This window comes from Eschrichtius robustus, chromosome 5 (assembly GCF_028021215.1).
Source record: "Eschrichtius robustus isolate mEscRob2 chromosome 5, mEscRob2.pri, whole genome shotgun sequence".
Classification (NCBI taxonomy): Eukaryota; Metazoa; Chordata; class Mammalia; order Artiodactyla; family Eschrichtiidae; genus Eschrichtius; species Eschrichtius robustus.
Window position 1 is genome coordinate 8,691,432 of NC_090828.1, and position 20,012 is coordinate 8,711,443.

General features: G+C 37.6%; 1 protein-coding gene across 1 annotated transcript in view; it reads right to left on the bottom strand.

The window, feature by feature from the left end:
* Window positions 1–1,612: 1,612 nt before the first annotated feature.
* Window positions 1,613–20,012, bottom strand: part of PSMD1 (proteasome 26S subunit, non-ATPase 1) — a 100,809-nt gene continuing 82,409 nt past the window's right edge. Inside the window, exons 20-25 of the mRNA XM_068544251.1 lie at window positions 18,152–18,321; window positions 16,316–16,408; window positions 14,793–14,879; window positions 14,077–14,223; window positions 3,748–3,903; window positions 1,613–1,829 (exon numbers count right to left, since the gene is read on the bottom strand). Of these exons, the coding sequence (XP_068400352.1) occupies window positions 3,757–3,903; window positions 14,077–14,223; window positions 14,793–14,879; window positions 16,316–16,408; window positions 18,152–18,321 (644 nt within the window). The 3' untranslated portion in view covers window positions 1,613–1,829; window positions 3,748–3,756. The remainder of the gene's footprint in view (window positions 1,830–3,747; window positions 3,904–14,076; window positions 14,224–14,792; window positions 14,880–16,315; window positions 16,409–18,151; window positions 18,322–20,012) is intronic.

The following is a 20,012-nucleotide window of genomic DNA, read 5'->3' on the forward strand; positions in this document are numbered from 1 at the left end:
GATCGAGGGGTTGTAATTAGCCTCAAGGGGGAGAAGAGGCTGGATGTGCTTTGCTTATGTGGTTTTAAGTGCCTGTGAGGCAGCCCAAATAGGGATGCCCAGGGAGTGGTTGGATGTGCACCCCCCCTGCCTTCAACTCTGAAACACTGTGCCCCAATGACAACACTGGCAGTAACTGCTGCCATTCTCCCTTCTGTTTCTTCTATTGAATGTGTCAATTCTAGCTCCTGTCCTGTTTTCATACATTACTTTATTTCACTCTACTCTATATCACTTTAGATTTCTTTGCACCTTAGTTATCTCGGTGCTATGCATACCTTAGGAAATCTTCTAGGAAAAAAAAAACCAGGAAAAGAGATACAATCTCATCATAATCTGAGCCAAGCGGCCATTTTACTTTAATAGCTTGCATTTTTAAAAGCTATAACCTTAAGATTTAAGACCAAGATACAAATTCTAAATTGCACTTCTTACCAGGAACTAGTACTGACTGCTCCCTGAAGTTCAATCCACTATTTTAGAAAGAATTCATTAACTTTGGCCAGAGACCCATGAATGCACCACTTCTCCCAGACTACTCAATTTTGGACAGTGACATCATTGACAGACTTCTGTTTTTTAAACATTTCATATATTAAGGGAAATGTCAGAGATAACTGTGTCTGAAATGCAAGCAGTGTTAAGAGGTTGAACAGGAAGGACATAGCTAATGAGAGGTTAGGAAATGAGATAATCTCTTTTAGAGAATCATCTGATATTGAGGAAACAAGGAATTTACAAAGGAGGGGATACAATGAAATTAACCAATGAGTGGAGCCATCCTCTGGGATCAGTAACCTTTAGACCTGGACCTAACAACAAACCTGTGGTAGATGAACGGATAGAGCTGATCTACCCAGGAGTTTGTTTCCTCTAAAAATAGGTGTGTCTTTTTTCAGACTCAGAAGGCTATTATCTTAAATTAAGAAGTGAAAGAATCAAGGTTGGAATAAAGAACTATTCGTGTATAAATGTTGGAAACTACCTACTTTTACTTTAACAGTTGAAGGCCAAGGCACAAAAGACCCTACATAACCAAATGACTGCATTTTTTATTACCTTTAAATTATACCTCAATAAAAAAAACTATGAAAAAAAAAAGTCAGAAAAGGAGAAAAAAAGGGTGCATTATTAGATCCTGTGGCTAAATAAATTGAAATAATTTATATCTATTGTCCTTAACAGGATCAAAAGCAGGAAGCAATAAGCAAAGCTTATATACATTAAAAAAAAAAAAAAAGCTTCCGAGCTGCCTAAACAGACTACATTTCCCTTGGATCATTAAAGGGACTTCCTCAATAAGTGATGCCACCCTACACCCTCAATCCCATTAATAAAAATGCAGAGAATTCTTGGAGTAATAAACAAGGGTGGTTGTTCTTCTCTCTTCTTTTTTCCATTATTTCTCAAATAATCTATAAAATAGTTTAACTCTCTCACCAATATTAAAGTCATGCATACTCATCCCAGCAATCAGAGATTTAGCTCTGTGGGTTTAGGCGTTTCATGGTGGGAGGACAGAGTACTAGATCCATTTATTGAAAATCCAGGCTGAAAAACAAACAAGAAGTCCTTGTCCGCCTGAAGATCTTAATATATTTATTTGAAAACCAAGTTGTGTGAAAGAGAACACTAAATCGTCATATACCATCTCTTCAACCAAAGACTTGGACACAAGGTCAGCACAGAGGCAATGATACACGCGGTGAACAGCAGGTCTCAGCGTGAACTTCCTCACAGGCGTTCCCAATATGAGCCTGGACAGTCTTCTTCAGGTGGGCAATAAGATCCTGGGGAAGGGGGGAGAGGGAGAAGCTAGGGTTATTCGTTATTTTAAAAACATTAAAAGAACCCAAAACAAACTACTAGATGTTGAAGTCTAAAACTAGCCTATAGACTTCCCTGGTGGTCCAGTGGTTAAGACTCCACGCTTCCACTGCAGGGGTAATGGGTTCGATCCCTGGTTGGAGAACTAGAATCCCATATGTTGCACAGCGTGGCAAACAAACAAACAAACAAAAAACCACCCAAAATAAAAAACCAAAACAACAAACAAAAAAAACAAACTAGCCCCTAACCCTGCTGATGCAGTCCTAATATGACAGTTTGTGCTAAGACAGACTATAGTTTTCGAATTCTCATTTGACTGGATATTTTACCCTTTTAAAAACTAACAAGGGGAACTTCCCTGGTGGTCCAGTGGGTCAGACTCCACGCTCCCAATGCAAGGGGCCAGGGTTCGATCCCTGGTCGGGGACTAGATCCTGCACGCATACTGCAACTAAGAGTCCGCATGCTGCAACTAAAAGATCCTGCATGCCGCAACTAAGACCCGGCGCAGACTAAATAAATAAATACAAAAGTAAATAGATACATAAATAAATACAAAACAAAAAACCTAACAAGAATCCAATTTCCAACTGAAAACTTCTAAGCCATTTTGTAGTTAGCTGTCTTGAAAGACTTAATCAGGGGGTTTTCAGTAAGGTATTGTGAAAGGCTGAAGAAGGCTAATGTGAGTTCAGTTCTGCACACAGACTGAGAGCTCAGGGTATTAATATTGTCATGTGCTGGTTGGGTAAGGCTTAGGAAACCATCAAGAGCTGGAAGACAATTTTCAAAAGCAGGAAGGGAAGTTATAAATCTCCAAACTGTCTCTTGGGAGGCTTGAATATATTTTTTCTACTAATAGCAGGGTTTCTGCCTTAACATTTATCTGAGATTTCTATAAAAGCTTTCATCAATTGCTACTTAGTGTGTAACACTCACAGCGCTAGATTTGCAACTTGACATTTCAAATGTATTTTTCTTCTGTCCTAATGTAATAAATGATACTGATCTTACTTTCTTTAACGAGTAGAATAAATTCATATTTGTTTGACAACGTACTTGTAACTTGTAGTAGGGTGGAATTAGAGAACCTTGATTATACAGTTTATATGCATCTTCCGACACGTGATGACCATTCAAAAAAAATTGGAGGAAACAGAACGACAATTTCGTGAAATTGCAATCTTTTGCATCTAAAAACCCCCTTCAACGTTGTTAGGACACTGGCATAATAATAATCTTTTTCAGCTGGACAAAACTTTGTGTTACAGTCTAACTGACCCCAAAGTACCTATAAGCACTATGTCTTATACATATTAGATGTTCAATAGCTTCTCGAATAAGTGAATGGTAAGGCTTTTAGTGCCAAAAGTATCGCCAAAGGAAAGGGAGAGAGAGAAGAATCAGTGAGGAATTTAGACCTGTGCTACTCAAAGTGTGATTTACCGACCAGTGCCCGCCCACAAACTGTAACGGATCCACAACAAGGAGCTTACATCAAAATGGAAGTCACCTCCATCACAGTTCAGCTGACTTTTTTGGGGTTAGTGGGTAACAAGGCTTTTTTGATGAGAGAGGCACTGAGTTACATTCTGGGGCAAGCTCCCTACTTCGTCATGGACCTATGAAATCAGTTTGCGGTCCAGCCACTCTGAATAGCACTGGCAGAACACTAGAGGGTAGAGAGTCAAAGAAGGAAAAAAGAATTGGTAGTTTCCATACTCACGAAGAGGTCAAAGAAGGGAAAATTTTAATACCGCTTAGGTAAACGGGGAGTAAGTACAAAAGGGAAAAAGTGAGACCACGTCTCTGTATAAAACATTTGCGAAGAACCGACTAAGAGATTTCCCTTGATATACAGTTTTGTTCCACACACACCTCTGGTCCTTAGTCATCGATATACTCAAATGGTTCTGGGGGTTCCGGCTCTTGCTCCTCCTCCTCAATTTTCGGGCCATGGGCTGCCACAGGTTCCACCAGCTCTTCAATGTCTTCACTGGTATCCTTCAGAATGATGATGCCTCCAATGGACAGCTATTAAACAGAGCAAGGAATGAAGAAGCACAAGCTCCACTCATATTTCCAGAATGCTCCAGAATCTTGAGCGCATATTTGTTAAATGGTACCCCAAGGCTACTAGAATGGTTTGGAAATAAAGAACTGGGATGGAACTACACTTTCCTAGATGAGAGTCAGGAAACCTGGGCATTTGTGCTTGTGTGATGCTACACTAGTGACTTAACTGAACTGTTCAAACGTAAGAAGGGGCTAATAAAATCTTCCTGATCTACTCCTTCAGGTTGATCTGAGGACTGAATGAGGACATCATTGCCAATGTGCATAAGAAAGGATAAAGATAACTGTAATCTATAGGAGTACCTACAAATTTAACCCAGTGGCTCTGGATGGTAGAACATGTGGTGTTGCTGTTTGGATGACGCATCCCAATTTAAGAAGTATTTCTCAGTACCGTACTAGCCTCAGTTGGACTGCAGGGAGAATGTTTACTATCCAAAGACGGGATTCTAATGCCTTGCTACTCAGGGTGTGGTCCTGGACCAGTAGCATTCTCATTACCTCGGAGCTTGTTAGAAATGCAGAAAACTTGGCCCCGCTTTAGATCTCTGAATTTGTGTTTTAACAAGATCCTCAGGTGATTTATATGCATGTTAAAGTTTGAGACGCACACGAGTCTAACAGATACTTTATCATTTGTGAGAAAACCATCATACTGGACACAAGAGACAATCTAGAAATGAAAAGCCAATTTTTCTCCAGCAATTCCAGAATGATAGAGCAATATGAGTATCACAAATATCTGAGTGTTTTTCACTATAATCTACAAATCCTTGTGATGTGAGACGGTGAAAAACTAGACCGGAAACAAAAGGGAAGTAGAGTGTAGAAGCAATTCTATTAAGCCCTCTCCCAAACATATTAGTGAAAGGTAAATTAAAAAATCAAACTGTCTGCCCATCTCTGGTGTGTTAATCTTATTCTATTTGCTTGCCTGTGTCAAAGGAAATGGAAAGCTGCTCTCTGTAATTAAATCAGTCAACAGTGGAGGGAACATCTGGAAAAAACATATTTCTACCAAAGCACATTACTGGGAAGGAAAAGAAGCCCAAGCACGTTAGGCAAATGATTCATATATGTATAAGCATCTCTGCAGTTCAACCTAATCTAATTTTTACTCATTAGAACTCTGCTCTGCCACGCCATAAAACTGGTGTGCCTTCATGAATTTCTAAACTATTTCCCTTCTCTCAATACATACATATTCAAACACATTAATCTATAACCCTTTCACTTAAAAAGCTTGCTTTCCTTGAAGAAAAGCCATTTTATGAATGGACCCTCCCTTTAATACCAATATTCATCCAAGAACAGAGTAACATGGCCACTATCCTAATACTCCATGGTCTAAAAGTTTATTTGAACCTTCTAAAGGACCAAATGGAGATCAATCTTTTACTCAACAGAAAATACCCATCCATGTTCACTAAAGGACTTCCTGCATTTTGGAAATACATGGCTCCAGATCATAGTGGTACTATTTCATGCTTAACTGGAACGCTCCAGCCCAAATCCTGCAATATAATCAACATATGGGAAGAGCTTTTTGTAGCCAAATGGTTTAGATTTATTAATGCCTTATATGTTAGAGAGAAAGTTCACACTCTCTAAGCAGAGAATAAGATATATGACATTCTGTTTTCTGAGAAGGCTAGTGACAATGGAAGACAGAGGCAATGGGACACTTCCGGGTGCCAAATGTTCCACACTCTCTATAAGACTTCTTTTAAGATGGACAGCAAACAGAGTAGGAATGCCACCCATTTTCAAAACTAAAGCTGCTGGAACTTCCCTCGTGGTCCAGTGGTTAAGAATCTGCCTTCCAACACAGGGGACGCGGGTTTGATCCCTGGTCGGGGAACTAAGATCCCACGTGCTGTGGGGCAACTAAGCCCACGCACCGCACCAACTGAGCCCACGTCCCACAAACTACAGAGCCCATGCACTCTGGAGCCCACATGCTATAACTACAGAGCCCACGCGCCGCAACCAGAGAGAAGCCCACGCACCACAACAAAGAGCCCGCGTGCTCTGGAGCCCGTGCACCACAACTAGAGAACAGCCCGCACGCCACAACGAAAGAGCCCGCATGCCACAAAGAAGATCCCGTGTGCCACAACTAAAGACCCGATGTAGCCAAAAAATAAAAAATGAAATAAATAAATATTAAAAAACAAACAAACAAAACAACCCTAAAGTTGCCTCTTTCAAATGCAATGTCTGAGGAAGGATCTGATGACCCTGCCATTGAGGGTTCTGGAGGGAATGAGTCAGGGGGCACCCCTTTCTTCACTGCACACAGAGGCAGTCTTTTCTTCCTTGTTTTAAAAATTGAGATATAATTCACATAACATAAATGAACTCTTTTAAAGTATACAATTCAGTGATGTTTTTTTAGGATACTCACAAAGTTGTACAGCCACCTCCACTATCTAATTCAAGAACACATTCATCAACGTAAAAGAAACTCTGCACCTGCTAGCCGTCATTTTGCATCCCCCACTCCCAGCTCCTACAACCGCTAAAGCAACTTCTGTCTCTATGGATTTGTCTGTTGTGGACATCTCAAATAAACAGAACCATACATTATGTGGCCTTCTGCATCTGGTTTTCTTCACTTAGGATAAGGTTTTTAAGTTTCAAACATGGTGGAGTATATATCAGTATGTCATTTCTTTCGGCTGAATAATACTGCATTGTGCATATCATATTTTGTTTAACCATCCACCACTTGATGGACGTTTGCATTGTTTCTACCTTTTGGCTATTATGTATAAAGCTGATATAAACATTAGTGTACAAGTGTTTGTGTGGACATAGTTTTCATTCTCTTGGGCATATACTAAGGAGTGGAATTGCTGGGTCATATGATAAGTCTACATTTAACTTTTCGAGGAACTGCCAAACTGGTTTCCATAGAGGCTGCAACACTTTACATTCCTACCCATACTTTATGAGGGTTCCAATTTCTCCATATCCTTGCTAACTTTAACCTACAAACCTATTGTCTTTTTGATTATAGCCATCCTAGGGTATTATGAACTATCTCCTTGTGGTTCTGATTTCCATTTCCCTAATGATGAATGATGTTGAGCATCTTTTCATGTGCTTTTGGCCATTTGTAAATCTTCTTTGGAGAAATGTCTATTCAAATACTTTGCCCATTTAAAAAATACATTTTTTTTTAAATCATTGAGTTTTAAAAAATGTATTTGGGTATAAGTCTCTCATCAGGTATGTGATTTGAAAATATTTTCTATTCTCTGGGGTTTTTTCCCACTTTCTTGATAGTGTCTTTTGTAACACAAAAGTTTTTAACTTGATTAAGTCCAATTTATCTTTTTTTGGGGTTGCTTCTGCTTTAGATGTCACATATGAGAAAACACTGCCTAATCCAAGATCATAAAGATTTACAGATAGGGTTTATATAGTGTTAGCTCTTACATTTAAGTCTTTGATCCATTTTCAATTAATTTTTATATATGCTGTAAGGTAGGGATCCAATTTAATTCTTTTGCATATGGATAGCCAGTTGTCTTAAGCACCATGTCTTGAAAATATTATTCTTTCCCCACTGAAGAAAATCAGTCGACCATAAAATGGATTAAAGACCTAAATGTAAGACTGGATACTATAAAACTTCTAGAGAAAAACACAGGCAGAACACTCTTTGACAGAAATCACAGCAAATTTTTTTTTAGATCCATCTCCTAGAGTAATGGAAACAAAAGCAAAAATACACAAATGGGACCTAATTAAACTTAAAAGCTTTTGCACAGCAAAGGAAACTATAAAACAAAAAGACAGCATACAAAACAGGAGAAAATATTTGCAAACGATGCGACTGACAAGGGATTAATTTCTAAAATATATAAACAGCTTATACAGCTCAGTATCAAAAAAACAAACAATCCACTCAAAAAATGGGCAGAGGACCTAAATAGACATTTCTCCAAAGAAGGCATACAGATGGCCAACAGACACATGAAAAGATGCTCAGCATCACTAATTATTAGAGAAATGTAAATCAAAACTACAATGAGCTATCATCTCACACAGATGAGAATGGCCATCATCAAAAAAACTACAAATAATACATGCTGGAGAGAGTGTGGAGAAAAGGGAACCCTCCTACACTGTTGGTGGGAATATAAATTGGTGCAGCCACTATGGAGAACACTATGGAGGTTTCTTAAAAAACTAAAAACAGAGTTACTATATAATCCAGTAATCCCACTCCTGGGCATGTATCTGGAAAAGACAAAAATTCAGAAAGATATATGCACCCCAATGCACATAGCAGCACTATTTACAATAGCCAAGACATGGAAGCAACCTAAATGCCCATTGACAGATGAATGGATAAAGATGTGGTATATATATGTGTACACACACACACACACACACACACACACACACACACCCTGGAATATTACTCAGCCATAAAAAAGAATGAAATGATGCCATTTGCAGCAACATGGATGGACCAAGAGATTATCGTATACTCAGTGAAGAAAGTCAGATAGACAAAGACAAATATAATATCATATCACTTATCTGTGGAATCTAAAAAAATGGTACAAATTTATTTACAAAACAGAAGTAGACTCACAGATAATACTGTAGAAAGCAAACTTATGGTTACCAAAGGGGAAAGGGTGGGGGGGGGGAGGGATAAATTAGGAGTTTGGGATTAACAGATACACACTACTATATATAAAAGAGATAAACAACAAGGACCTACTGTATAGCACAGGGAACTATATCCAATACCTTATAATAACCTATAATGGAAAAGAATCTGAAAAAGAGTAGATATATACACAAATGTATAACTGAATCACTTTGCTATATACCTGAAACTAACACAACATTGTAAATCAACTATACTTCAATTAAAAAAAAAAGTCAAATTGACCATAAATTTTTGGACTCTCAATTTAAATTCATTTATCTGGATGTCTATCCTTATGCCAATACCAGTTTTGATTACTGTAGCTTTGTAGTAAGTTTTGAAATTGGGAAGTGTGATTCTTCCAACTTTGCTCTTCTTTCTCAAGATTGTTTTGGCTACTCTGGGTCCCCTGTATTTCCATATGAATTTTAGGATCAGTTTGTATATTCCTGTGAAATAAGTCAAAGACAAATACTGTATGATATCACTTATATGTGGAACCTAAAATATAAAACAAACTAGTGAATATAACAAAAAAGAAAGAGACACAGATATGGAGAACAAACTAGTGGTTACAGTGGGGAGAGGGAAGGGGGAGGGACCAGATGGGGGCAGGGGATTAAGAGGTACAAACTACTATGTATAAAATAAACTACAAGGATATATTGTACAGCACAGAGAATATAGCCAATATTTTATAATAACTAGAAATGGAGTATAACCTTGAAAAATTGTGAATCACTATGTTGTAACCTGAAACTTACATAATGTTGTAAATCAACTATACCTCAATTAAAAAAATTAACGGAGGAAAAAAAAAGAGGAAAAAAAGAGTTACAAACAAAAATACACTTATACTATCGTTTATATTTATATTTATCTATATAATTATGTTTACCAGTGCTCTGTATTTTTTCATGTGGATTCAAGTTACTGTGTCCTTTCACTTCATCCTGAAGGGTTCACTTTAGTACTTCTTGTATGGCAGGCTGGCTAGCAACAAATTCTCTTAGTTTTCATCTGTGAATGTCTTAATTTTGCCTTCATTTCTGAAGGATAGTTTTGTTGGATACGGCATTCTTGGTTGAGACTTTTCTCTGAGCACTTTGACTATATCAACCTTCTGCTTTCTGGCCTCCATAGTTTCTAATGACAAATCAGCTGTTGATCTTATTGTGGCTCTGGCTACATGATGAGGAGTTGTGTTTCTCTTGCTGCTCTCAAGATTCTCTGTCAAATCTGTTGCATTTCTGTACGATAACAACAAACTAGCAGAAAGAGAAACTAAGAAAACAACCCCGTTTACAATTGCAACAAAAAGAATAAAATATCTAGGAGTAAGTTTAATCAAGGAGGAGAAAGACCTATATACTGATAACTGAATAAGACACTGTTGAACGAAACTGAAAATACAAAGAAATGGAAAGACATTTCATGCTCATAAATTAGAAAAATTAACAATATTAAAATGTCCATATACCTAAAGCAATCTATAGATTCAATGCAATCCCTATCACAATACCAATGACATTTGTTTTTACGGAAATAGAACAAAAAAAATCCTAAATTTTAAAATGTAAATACAGAAGACCTGGAATAGCCAAAGAAATCCTGAGAAAAAAGAACCAAGCTGGAGGTGTCACACTCCCTGATTTCAAATTATACTACAAAGCTGTAGTAATCAAAGCAGCATGGTATCGGCAGAAAAATAGACACAACAGACACACAGATCAATGGAACAGAACTGAACATTCAGAAATAAACCTACATATACAGACAACTAATTTATGACAAAGAAGCCAAGAGCATACAGTAGAGAAAGTAAAGTCTCTTCAATAAACCGTGTTGTGAAAACTGGACAGCCAAATGCAAAAGAATGAAACCAGACCACTCTCTTACAGCATACACAAAAATTAACTCAAAATGTATTAAAGACTTGAATGTAAGACCTGAAACTGTAAGACTCCTAGAAGAAAACACAGGCAGTATGCTTTCTGACATTGGTTTTAGCAATATCTGTCTGGATATGTTTCCTCAGACAAGGGAAACAAAAGCGAAAATAAACAAATGGGACTACTTTAAACCAAAAGTTTCTCCACAGCAAAGGAAACCATCAATGAAAAGAAAACCTACCAAATGGGAGAAGATATTTGCAAATCATATATCCATCATACAAGAGGTTCATATCCAAAATATATAAAGAACTTTTACAACTGACCAACAAAAAAACAAATGACTAAATTTAAAAAAAGGCAAAGGAGTTGAATAGATATTTTTCCAAAGAAGATACAGGTGGCCAACAGGCACATGAAAAGATGTTCAGCATTGCTAATTATTAAGTAAATGCAAATCAATCAAAACCACAAGATATCACCTCATACCCATTAGAATGGCTATTATCAAAAAGGCAAAAAATAACAAGGGTTGGAGAGGATGTGGAGAAAAGGAAACCCTGGTACACTGTTGGTCGAAATGTAAATGGATGTAGCCATTGTGGAAAACAGTATGCAGATTCCTCAAAGAATGATCCAGCTATTCCACTTCTGGGAATATGAAAACACTAATTTGTAGTGTTAACATGTACCCCTATGTTCATAGCAGCATTATTTATAACAGCCAAGATATGGACACAACCTAAGTGCCCATCGATAGAAGAATGGATAAAAAAGATGTGATACACACACACACACACAATGGAATACTTACTACTCAGCCATAAAAAAAGGATGAAATCTTGCCATCTGCAATAACATGGATAGACCTTGAGGGTATTATGCTAAGTGAAATAAGTTAGATGGAGAAAGACAAATACCACGATTTCACTCATATGTGGACTAAAACAAAAAAATTAATGAACAAGCAAAACGAAACAAAGCAAAAACAAAACAAAGCAAAAAACCATAGAGAATACAGTAACTTCTGGGGGGGTGCGGGAGGGTGAAATGGAGAAAGGGGGGTCAATTGTATGGTGATGGATGGAAACTAGAGTTTTGGTGGTGAGCATACTGCTGTGTATACAGAAGGTGAATTATAACGTTGTATACACAAAACTTACACTTGTTATAAACCAATGTTACCTCAGTTAAAAGAAGAAAAAGAAGAAAAGAATCCTTCTTTGTCTTTCAACAGTGTGATTATGATGTGTCTAGGTGTGGATCTCTTTATCTTACTTGGATTCACTGAGCATCCTGGATATGTAGATCAATGTTATTCATAAAATTATGGAAGTTTTCAGTCATTATTTCTTCAAATATTCTTCTATACTTTTCTCTCTCTTTTTGGGACTCCCATTATCCCATTTCTGTGTATGATGGATGGTATGCTTGGCTTTTAACAGGTCTGTTCATTTTTTCTTCACCCTTTTTTTGTTATTGTATTTTTCAAATCCAGAATGTCTATTTGATTTTTTACAATTTCTATCTCTTTACTGATATTCATGATTTGTTAAGACCACATTCTTATACTTTCCTTTAGTTCTTTAGACATAGTTCCTTTAGTTCTTTGAACATATTTTAGTTGATTTAGTCTGCCTATTATGTACAACATCTAGGCTTCCTCAGAGACAGTTTTATTAATTGCTTTTTTCCTGTGTATGAGTCATGTTTTATTGCTTTGTATGTCTTGTAATTTTCTGTTGAAAACTGGACATTTAAATAATATAATGTGGCAACTCTGGAAATCAAATTCTCACCCCTCCCTAGGGTTTGCTGTTGTTGTCTGTTTTGTGACTTTTCTATAAAGTATTTTCTGTTGTATGTGACCACTGAAGTCTCCTCTCAGTTACCTGATTGGACAGCTAATGACTAGCCAGGGATGTCCTTAAACACCTGGAACAATAAGTCTCCGAGTCTTTGCCGAGGGGCTATGTGTGTGATTGGGGCACACCTTCAACAGTCAGCCAGGCACAGACAGAGGAAATCTTTTCACTTGTAGATGAACAACTGTTACAGCTTCCTCGGATTTATTTTGAGCAAAGGCTTAACAATCATTTAAGTTCCAGCTGAGGAAAACCAGTCTCCTCAGATGGCCTCATGACACTGAGCATATACTTTGCTCTCTTTAGTTCTTCATAATTGTCAAAATCACTAGGTGTTTTGTGTGCTTAAAGTATTCACTAGTTGTGTACTAATGTACCTGTTCTGGCACGAGCAGTTTTGAAAGGATGCTGTTAGAATATATTCTCTGGAAACATGTCACTTTAGCGAGCTGGGTTGCAGATTAGATAGTGACTACATTTAATGTGTCCACTGGTGGTTCTATTAATTCATTCATTCGACACTACAGACCAAGCAGTATTAGGTCCTGGTAATGCAAAATTAATAGGAGATGGGAGAAGACCTGCAAGCTATTCTGTCTTTCCTGGCCTGACTGCCTGCTGCCCACAGATGGCTGATGACTTGTCACCACCACCAAGTAATATTCACTGACTGAGGATTTACCATGTTGCACATGTTGTTTTAAGTGTTTCACATCTAACAACCTATTTAATCTTTACAATATTCCTAGGCAGTAGGTAGTATCACCATCCCAATTATTAGATGAGGAAACTGAAACACGAAGCAATCAAATGACTTGTCTCAGTTACACAGCTAAGAAACGGCAGATCTGGAATATAAACTCAGTTCCGCCCAATTCTAGCTCTTCCACTAAATATCTTCCATCCTCTGCCCTTGTCTCCTCTAGCTGATAATCTAGTCAGGTAAGAGCTTGACTCACAATTGTGGGTAAGAGTTGTCACCACCATCAGGGACCACCTTCAAGCTGATGAGAATGGGTTTACTTTTCTATAAGGATCTAGAAATCTTGTCTATGACATTTTAGACAGGTCCAGGATTTGAATGTATTAAATATGTCTACTAATGGTTCTCTAGTTTTCGAGATACAAGAACCTAGAAAATAAAGACATTATCACGGCTCAAATTTCTGATCAGCATTTGTTTCTAACATGAAACATTCTGCCCTAGAATAAATTAAATGGCATGAAGATCCTTTTCTAATTGTAAAATAGAACACTCTAAGTGCGTATGTATTAACTGTATTACCTTGTTCAATCACATTCTTATGAGTTAAGGACGATAATTCTTATTTTATAGTAGTGAAAACTGAGGAAGAGAGGATTAGTACTTGGCTTAAGGTCTCACAGGCTGAAAGTGGTAGAATCAGGATTCAAACTCAGGATGTCTGGCTCCAGAGTCTGTGGTGCAAATCACTATGCTGTATTAGAAACTTCCATGATGTGAGCCTTTGGTAGATGAAGGATGTTTGCAGGGTCACACAAAGAAAAGTCTCCCCAAATCTACATGGAATGGAAGGGAATGTTCTCTTTTGCTAAGAGATTTATTAGTACTACAGAGCTTTTCCCAATACTTTGGAGATTTATCCTTCTCTATAAAGATTCCATTGCCCTACAGATTAACATCCTACTGGTATATAGCTAAGGGCCACTGGTGACTTACTGGTTTGAAAGGCTGGTATCTGCAGGTCTCTGGCATGCTTAGGACCTTAAGTTGGGCAGGCATAACTCGGGCTGGGTTATCCAATAACTGGAAGTTTGGCTCAGGTTCTTTTTTCTTCTCTTTTTCTTCCTTTTTCTCTGCCTCATCCTAGGGGGGAAAAAAATAGCCCCATAAAGGTTCACTTCTGTTCTACATCACTGAATAATGTTTAATAAATTTACTGAGCAACTATTAGGTGCAAAAGGTAGTTAGGATTAGACATAACGGAAGTAGAAGTAAAGTGATACCAGACTCAGACAAGAGAGATGGTAACTCTGCTTGGGGGTGAGAATGATATTTAACTTAGTTGTAAAGAGTAAGGTTTTTCTATCATCAGAGATATTCAAAAATAAACGATGTTCCCTTTGCCTGAAAGGGCTTTTCTCTCTACCACCATCATCTCACTGTCTGATGAAAATCCTACTAGCCCTTCAAAACTCATTTTAGTTGTCATTGCCTCCAAGAACTCATTTTTGATTTGTACCCTTCTATTCTTCCCGTGAATGGGTATAACTTCTAAAGTCTCTTCCAATTAAAATTTTGAGTCTCCATGCTTGGAACAGGATAATGATTTAAAGGAAGCCAAGAGCAAGGTATAACAATGTTCAACTAAGGAAGAATCTGGACCATGACAGAGAAAGCTACATCAACCCAAATGACCACCAAGTTATACCTACCACTTCCATTTTCTCCTCCTCCTTTTTTTCCTTTTCTTTTTCCTTCTTTTTAGCCTTGGCAGTTATAGATAACACAGCAGTGGAAACCTAGAGGAGTGAACAGGGTAAATCATTGTAATCCCTTACTTACACGCAAATGTACAAGCCCAATGAGAATTCAGTTCTACAGTACTATTCTGTTTCCTGGTAGTAAGTATCATAAAGAACAAAATAATCTGGGAATATAAAGATAACTTACTGTTACAGTCATCAGGTAAATCTTTAGTTCCTAGAGGCCTGTGTCCAATATAACTCTAATTTTTTTTGATCTGTAGTATACCTTGGATGTGAATTTGCTATGATAAGTTTCTAAGATAGAGATTTGGGTGCCACATCCTTTTTTACTTCATAGGGAAAGCACTGGAAAACAAAAATTTTCTCCAAACGTGGTCGTAAAGATCTCTCACTGGACTAGATGCCCTACAATGGTAATCCACAGTGGGTGGGTGGTTAACCTAGAATTATCCTCCTTGATGGGTCTCATTGAAATCAAAGGTGAAACAGGTACTTCGAAAGGCTGGGCAGTAATGGTGTAAAGCTGCCTTTGTTTTAGACTCAAAAGGGAGGGGGCCCTGAAACACAGCTGATGAACAAGATACTGTCGTCAAAGGGTATCATCACCTACCACCCGCAAATCTGGTCAGTTATATAATTATCCCTACCTAACTATAACATTTACAGCAAATAGTCAACTGGCTAATATGGAACATTCTCTTGAGGGAAAAAATCATTTTCCTAAACCTCAAGTGTCATAAAGGATAATTTTACTGAGAAAACTCCAGGGGCAAGCACAGCTCTCAATTTCACCATACGTTAACTTAACACGTATCAATGAGTGTCTTCATGCTGGTTGGGAGGAGTATAAATTGGTTATATCCATTTTGAAAAGAAATTTAATTAACACTTATAAATATAAATAATGTGCATTACTTTTGATCAAGCAATTCCATATCTAAGATCCTAACCTATAGATATACTTGTACAAGTGCACAAATATACATGTATAAAAACTCTATTCCAGTCCCATTTGTAACAGTGACAAATCAGAAATAACCTTAAATGTCTATCAGATAAAGAACTGGTAAGACAATGATATATATATAAAGGGATTGCTCTGCAGCTTTGGAAAAAAAGAGATCAATACACATTGAAAGTTTTTCAAAAAAATTGTTAAAGTGAAAACAATAAGATGCAGAACAGCACACAGAGAATAATTCGATTTGTGGTATAAAAAGTATAGCTATGTGCAGAAAAAACATTTGGAGGGATTCACAAATTGTGATCCCTGCAACACGGGACTTGGATGACCAGGAGAGAAAAGGGCTTTCACTTTATATTCCTGTGTAACATTGGATTTTACTATGAGAAGTATTAGTTTAAAAATACCTACTTTAAAACATAACAATATTTAAAACAAATCCAAGTAAAACACTAAGCAGCTTCTATATAGGTATAAATGATGCTCAAAGTAACAAAAAACCTACCTTTTCCTTTTCTTTTTCTTTTGGTACTTCCAGAGGGGCAGGATATGCAAATGTTGATGGTTTACAGTTTGATTTATACTGAACTTTCGGCATCTGAAGAAATAAGAGAATTCCCCCCCTCTATTAAAATAATCAAAATCAAGATTTAAGTATTATATGCTCTTAACAAGCATACAGATGCCAAGGGGTGCCAGAAGTTTCAATCCTGGCTAAATTACACAGTTATTCAATTATGTTACCACTCCTCCCTTAAAGGCATCTCTCTTCTTTCACTGAATTAGTTTTGAGGTGCTTTACAGAACTACTGTGGTTCCCTATACTTTCTTGAAGCTCTGTGCCTTTGAACAGGCATCCCTTTCATTTTTACTGACCACACACCCTGCTTCAGAGGGTTAAGTCCCACTCATGGTGTGAGCGTCAGATCAACTGTTACCTTTTTTGTAAAGTGTCATCTGATTATCTAACCTGCATACCTAACTTCCATGTCCCTTCCTTGTACCACAGTAACAACCTATACACGTCCATATACAGTTTCTACACCATATAATCACACCTTACAAGAGTCTAGCATGAGCCTAATGGAAAAGTCGGCTTTGCATTACTTACTGACCAGGTTTAAAGTTCTCTAGTCTGAATTTTTCTCTATTTACCCAAGAGAATGGTAATGAGCATCACATTTACTAGGATAAGCAATCTTGTCTTTTCCATCCCACTTTCACTGTAAGGAATGGAAACAGAGATCATAAAATTGTGTGCCAGAGGAAAAAGTCCCTAAAGATTATACAGTATGTTTAACCACAATGTTAAATGTTAGGGATTGGGAAAACAAAAGATTCTTGCTCTGAGAGATAAAACTGCTCAATATTTACAAATGTGAGTAGTTTAATACTGAAACACTTAGAGGATAATTAATTGGTTATACAGCTATACCGAAAAAAATCAATTCAATGAAATACTCAATCTTTACCAGCCATTTTTTGGCCTAAAATTTTTCCACTCTGAAAACTTAACAGAATGTTTTAACAATGGCGATGACCAAATGTAAGAGTTATTTAAAGATCAAAAGCCTCTGAGAGGATGCAAGACCAAGAAAGTGAGTCATCAGGCCACAGGACTGAGAGAAAAGACATAAGCAAAAACCTCATTTAAAAAAAAAAAAAAAAAAAAGTATAGTGTGATGACAGGGAATGTATCACCTTAAGTCTTTGACTAAAGTGACTAGTTTCTTTCTGTCAGTGTCCCTGGCTCCTCACTGCTGGTCTTGCTTTCTGCCACTACCAAAGGGACATCCTCCTATCTTGTTTTCCCTTTAGCAACAATCCTTTCTTCCATCAAATGCTCTAGCATCACATAACACTGAAACATATCCCTGTCTCAAACCTTCCTTCCTTAGTAAGATTTAGTTTAGGTCTTCCTTGCCCAGATTATTGCAATAGCATTGTAACAAATTTCCACTGATATCAGAATGTTTCTAAAATGCAAATCTCATCATGTCACTTATCTGCATGAAATCCTACAACAGCTCTCACAGACCTCCAATATTAAATAAAATTCATCAGTGATTATAAAGCCTTTTCATATTTTTCTATTTTGCCCCCCCTTACCAATCCCTCTCAGCTGATTTACCCAAGGTTACACAGTTATAGTGAAAAGACTTGATTTTCAAAACTTCCACCAACACACTCCTCTTAATAAGGTGATGACTCAGTCTGAAGGGAAAATACTTTATTAATAAGATGCCAACTGATCTTTAAAATTTTATGAAAATCCTCGTGAGTGGGTGGCAAATAGGATACGGTGAAGATACAATATAAAACTGAGGTCTCACAAACATACCTTTAAGTCCTTGTTAAGGCCAATGACACAGGTAGGGGTATAAGCCAATGACAGGAAGTGTGAAAGAGGAAACCAGAACCAGAACTGGGTAAAGACAAGCACGCCAACCACAGAAGGCATATGGGTGTGCCCAGTTCTGGACTGCAAGGAGATTGTGACATTATGTCCACCTGTAGAAAAGGAGAGAAATCATAAACATGAATCTAGTTGAGCAATAATAAAGATTTCTAAGTACTACACTAGGGAAGAATTTGGTGATTATTTCGAGAGTATAGTTCTAAAATCTAATATGAAGTCACTGGAATTAGTTAGCCAATGAGCTATCTAGGGTCTCCAAAATTGGAAATACTGGACTAAGGGTAATTTAGAACTTCTTTCTATATAGGTAGGCATTTTTCAAAAACTAAGCCTGAAGGATATCAGAACTTGTATGCTAAATTAAATATTAATCTATATTGTACATTGGCTTTTAATGTGCAAACAAAAAGTAAAATTTTAGTACATATTTGTAAACAATGGCAAAGAGACAAGAGGTAAATACTGTTTGCTTATTTTTATTCTTTCTGCTTTAGTCATGTCTGAATGCAGGCAGCTCCAAGATTAACTAGCCTTGTGATCTTGGACAAATCACTTTACCTCTAAAAGTTTTTTTTCCCATTGGCAAAATGACAGTTTGAACTTGAGCATTTGAACTAGAGCACTACCACTAACAAAAGAAAAATTTTAATATCCAATCCTTGATTCAACTGAAAAATTTTTTTGAGGAAGCACAATATGTAAAATAATGAAATCAGAGCTAATTCTGTTAAATCAGAAGAGATTTTGGGCTTGAATCTGACCTGTTAATCTACCTCTTTCCACGTCCCCTAGACTACCCCTTGAGGGAGTGCAGAGAAACACAGTTTGAAAGCTAGTGAACAAGAACTAAGATCCAAGTATCAGTTAGCTAGATCTCTACTGGGCCCTCATAAGGCTGAGATTCTAGGAGGCTTCAGGGGTTGCAAACGTGAATGTCTTTAGGAACTGGTCAGGTAAACAAATGAGAAAAGTTGGACTGAAAGCAGTGTGGATTGAAGCAAACTGAAAAGTTCATGTCATATTTAAAGAGGACATGTTACTAGGGGTGTTAGATCCAGGGTCACTACGTAATTTTGTTTTTAAAAGTACACTTGAATCTGGATTTCGGACAAAATTTTGCTAGGCAGACAAAAACGTGTTTAAGGCAGGTATGGCCCACGGGCTGTTGTGTTGCAGCCTCTGGCCTACAGTAACAGTGTCCGTGTTGGACCCCAGAACTCTGAGACACGAATCTTTTAGTTTATATAATATATAAAGCCCATACAAATAAGGCTTGTTTGTGCCCAGTCACCATCCTAATATGAATTCCAATTCTGGATCTCCACTGCTCACATTTCACTTCTCTTCACCTCAATATCACACAGACACCTTCATGTTTTGCATGTATTTATTTATGGCTGTGTTGGGCCTTTGTTGCTATGCAAGGGCTATCTCTAGTTGCGGTGAGCAACTATCTCTTTGTTGCGGTGTGCGGGCTTCTCATTGCGGTGGCTTCTCTTGTTGCGGAGCACAGGCTCTAGGTGCACGGGCTTCAGTAGTTGTCACACGTGGGCTCAGTAGTTGTGGCTCACGTGCTTAGTTGCTCCGTGGCATGTGAGATTTTCCCAGACCAGGGCTTGAACCCGTGTCCCCTGCATTGGCGGGCCGATTCTTAACCACTGCGCCACCAGGGAAGTCCTCCCTTCATGTTTTGCTTGGAGTTAGGAAGTGAGTACTAACTTTACTAAGCCAAAAAGCATTTTTTATAAGAATCAGGGTTCTACTGTTCAACCAAATAGCCTAG